At 51.4% G+C, this 4,258-nt stretch overlaps 1 protein-coding gene across 1 annotated transcript; it reads right to left on the bottom strand.

The window, feature by feature from the left end:
- Positions 1–1,500: 1,500 nt before the first annotated feature.
- SLAMF9 (SLAM family member 9) lies at positions 1,501–3,975 on the bottom strand. The gene is given in 6 exon segments (XM_030823249.1): positions 1,501–1,546; positions 1,548–1,704; positions 2,098–2,370; positions 3,145–3,454; positions 3,456–3,486; positions 3,926–3,975. Coding segments are annotated over 6 exon segments (867 nt in total).
- Positions 3,976–4,258: the final 283 nt, after the last annotated feature.

The raw sequence follows: 4,258 nt of genomic DNA, 5'->3' as shown, positions 1-4,258 counted from the left end.
AATGCATTCCACTGACCCCTGCACAGACTTCTTGTTCCTTTTTTGGAAGACACTTTGGAGATCAGCATCCTCCCCCTCAAAAACAAAGAGGAAGAAGAGACCCACAGCAATGTTAGGCATGCCCCCTGCCATGCAGCCCTCTCCCCACCCTTCAGACGCCTCTTCTGAAACTCCCCAGGGCCCCTGACCCACCCTGTCTCTGTGGCAGCAAGGCGCTTGCCTAACTGTGTCTCTGTGGGAGCTCCAAGCTGCCTCTCTGCCTGCTTCTCTCTTCCAGTGTGCACTTCTTGGAGAAAGGGGCTGTGGCTCAATGGAAGTTTGCTGAACACATGGTCACAGGCCAGAGGCGAGTGGCAGATCAAAGCCCAGAGCTCCATAATGTCACCTAGGCTCCCTGCCATACATCACAGCCTTCACCACTTCCTGCAATTCACCCACTGCGTACACCTGTCCTGTCAATTGGGTGTTTTCTAATTCTATCCCCAGTCCCCGCTTCCCCCTAACCCCCTGCCCCATGGCAGCTGCATAAGTAACATCCACAAGATCTGACTTGGAGGGAATAATGGAGACTTGGGCAGGGGCACATTAGGCCTGGGAGGCTGATCACTGGTCTAGGGAAACAGCAAGAACATAAACTTAAGGGCCTTTGCCAGGGAGCTGGGGGTGGGCATTAACCCAGGACAAGAGAAGGCCTAAGACATGGAAATCTATAGGCAGGGACACAGGCAGGACAGTAATACTAATCACAAGCAGAAGTCAAGGCTCCACGATCTCGGCTAATAATCCAGCATCCCTAAGGGGTAGGCGCCAGAGGCCCAGAGCAACTGGCATCAGGGAGATGATGGAGAGGTTGCGGGCTCAACTCAGACCCAGGGTAGGTCTGAACGAGGTCCTTCCTACCTCCCTATTTAGGAGAGCTTCTAGACTAGTCTGGGATGGATGGAGTTGTTAAGCAAATGTATCTGCCAGGATGAGAGTGGGGTAAAGGAGCAGAAGAATCTTAACAGGAATAAGGCCACTTTTATGCAGGATTCAAAATGCCTGAAATTCTCAAGTCACAGGTTCAGTTAGGTTCAAAGAAGTATCTCACTTTTCTTATTTAATGAACAAATGGGAAGCATGTTGGTGGAAAATGGAATAGGTGGTGAGTGACAGCATACCAAAACTTCCCTGTGAGGGGGCCCTTTAGACCTACTTCTCTCCCCAAAGGAGGGCCTGAAGAAGCACGTGGACTTGGAGGAAGGCACTGGGAGTTGGGGGAAAGACAGCAGAGTGGGTTTTGCCAGAGCCACCCAATGAGGACAGAAGGACCCAACACAGCTCCTGCAGATTTGTGGTCACTTAATTTGACTTTATTGCCAGCCAGTCTTCCCTCAGAACTATGGCTCTCTGGATACCCACCCCTGAGCACCTCCTTCCCCTGGAAAGAAGAGAGCTGAGGAAGGATTCTCTGGGTGCTGGGAAGAAACCAAGCTCAGGACTGGGGTTCCCAAGGAGAAGTCAGGCAGGGCTGGAGCCAGGCTTTGCCTCCTTCCTCAATTTCATTGTTTCTCATGAGTTTCTTCATCCTTGGCATTTTGTGTCTTTTCTGGACTCGGATGACCCAGAGCCCCACGGCCAGAATTACAAAGAGTAAGAGGATGAGCAATCCCTTGGCCAGGAGGCAGAAGGCTGTTGAAGGCTTCTCAGAAGCATAGTTAGGATCTGGGATGGAAGAAAGGAGGAAAGGGGCCCATCAGAGGTAGGGCTGGGGTTAAGATTTGGGCAGACTCCTACCCAAATTTCATGCAGGGGTCTCAAGTTCACAATCAGTTGATGTCCCCTTGCAAGTGTCTCTGGAAATATAGTCTATGCACAGAAGCTCAGGAACTAAGATCTAGGAATCATTCTGAAGCCAAGCAAGAGAAAAGAAAAGACCTTTGGAAGTTGGGGGCACTAGAAAAAGGGAGGGTCTCTCCAATCCAGGTGTCAAGCCTCCAGAGGAGGGGGTTAGCTTCTGAATTCCCTGGGCTTTCTTGGGAAGAGCTGGGGGAGGGAGGTGGTGCCTCTAGGCAGTATCTTTCATGGGCTCGGGGGGTGTCTCAGGGGTTCTGGTACCTGCACAGAAGGGCCCAGCAGGGATGGGGCGAGAACTGACGTTGCAGATGGGGTTGTTGGCTCTGCAGGTGTAGGAGAGGGCACTGTCCCCTGGCCTCCAGGATGTGCTGAGGACAGGGCCTTCATGGAATGTATAAGCGCTGTCCCCCTGGGAGAGCCAGCTGTAGGTCACGTCCATGCCTGCCTTCTCCACAGAGCACACCAGGGACATATTGCAGGCACCTTCCCCAGAGCTCTCAAAGTTCACAGTGATATGGGGCTCTGACAGCCGTCCTAGATGAAGGGGAAACACAAAGACCCTCTAAACAATCAGGGGTTGGGTCTGTTTTCCTAAGCTCCTCAAACCTGGGGTACTAATGCTACCCCTTGACAGCCCCTTCACCAAACAACAAATAAGCAAAAGCAAACAAACCCAACCACCCTAAAACCTGTGGTTCCAAGGTCCCCAAGGCAACTGTCAAGGAAGACAGAGCTGCCTTTGGCATCTTCTACCTCCCCTTTATGTCTTCTCTCTCTTATTTTTGTACTCTACCTTCCTCCAAACCCCATTCTGTCTCCTTGATCCCAAAAAATATTATCACCCTTCTCAGGGGCATTTACATTTTAATCAGTGTCTCTTCAAGCTTCAAGGTAGATGCAGTGTGACAGACACTAAGAAGAAATTTGGGTTCAAGTAAAGAGAAGATACTCATTAGTAGCCCTCATCACACAGGGAAATAAAAGGCTCGAGAATGTAGGTGGTGTTCATCCCCAGGACACAATTTCATTGGAAGAGAAAAGCCCTCTACAGGGTTTGTACATGAAGCCCCTGATCCCCGCCACTGCATCGGACAGCCTCCTTGCTCCAGGTCACTCCATCTGTTGCTGCGGTTCAGATACAACAGGTGGATTGGGCACACTCAACCCCAGTATCTAGATTGGAGACCATCTGCCTCCAGTTCTAGCCCCTCAAACCATAACCCCGAGTCCTGAGACCCCTACTCCATGGTGTGAGAAGCTCAGAGGAGCCCCAAAAAAGCAGCTTTATGGTTCCCAGCCTAAACTCACGGTAGACACGTAGATTGTACTGCTGTATGGTAGAGATCTGGGATGTTCTCAGGTTGACTTGAGCTTGGTAAAGCCCTGAATCCTCCCAGCTCAGATTGCTGATATGCAGGGAATAGCTGGGGTCCAGGAAGCTCACTCGGCCCTGGTAGTGTGGATTGGTCACCATGATGGTAGCTGGATGTCCCTCTTTCCCTGGCACCACAGTGGCAAGACTTTTGTGAGAGGACCAGATGATGTTCTCAACCTCTTCATCCGGTGTTATTTCCAGGGGGAGGCTGATGGACTCCCAAAGAACCGCAACCACTTCCTCAGGATCCACATCATCTCCGGAGTCCCCTTTGGCTGCATATGCAGGAAGAAAAGAGAAGCAAACAACCCAGCTGCTATCTCTGGGCTGCTGAACCTGGCAGTGGAGCTGCCAGAGTAGTGTAATCTCAGCTGGGCAGCTTCTATGACTCTTACGCTAAATCCTGTTCTCCAGCTGCTGCTTCTGGCTCTAGATTTCCCCTGTCCCTGAATTAAGCACCTAACAGGAGTTTGCTTCCATCTGTCCCTTCGCCCTCTAAGTTTTACCTTCTCCTTTGCCACCTTGGGATTGCTCTATCTTCCATATCCCCAGGTGTCTCTCGGTCCTGCCCTGAAGCCACACACCCTACTCCTTGTAACTCCAAAAGAGCTGACACATTCAACCCCTAAGAAAGGGTCTTGCTGGCCCAGACCCAGTGGGGCAGGGGAACAAAGGTGGAAGGGGACATTCCTGTGCAGGAGCTGTTAGCCTCACTCACCCTCCCGGAGCAGCAGGAGAAGGAACAGCCAAGGAAAGGCACACATGTCAACAGCCCCCAGCCCCAGAGGTGTGATTCAGTCGGTTGGTCCCCAGGACTGTGCAGAAGACTGCACTAGGACGGTCTGAGAGACAGAGAGCCTGACTGAAGTACTGAGAAAAGGGAAATGATTTTCCCCTGACTACAGCCCTCTGACATCCTCTGTCCTCACTAAGCCCCTCCCTATGAATTGTGGCTCTCAGTTCTCTTTCAAATCCTGATTGTCAAGACAGTTTACTCACTGACTCATGATGCCATCCACCAAACTCAGCCCAAATCCCACTTCCTAA

Source organism: Nomascus leucogenys, chromosome 12 (genome assembly GCF_006542625.1).
Source record: "Nomascus leucogenys isolate Asia chromosome 12, Asia_NLE_v1, whole genome shotgun sequence".
Taxonomy (NCBI): Eukaryota; Metazoa; Chordata; class Mammalia; order Primates; family Hylobatidae; genus Nomascus; species Nomascus leucogenys.
The sequence above is the reverse complement of the archived record's forward strand: the minus strand, read 5'-3'. Positions and strand labels throughout refer to the sequence as shown.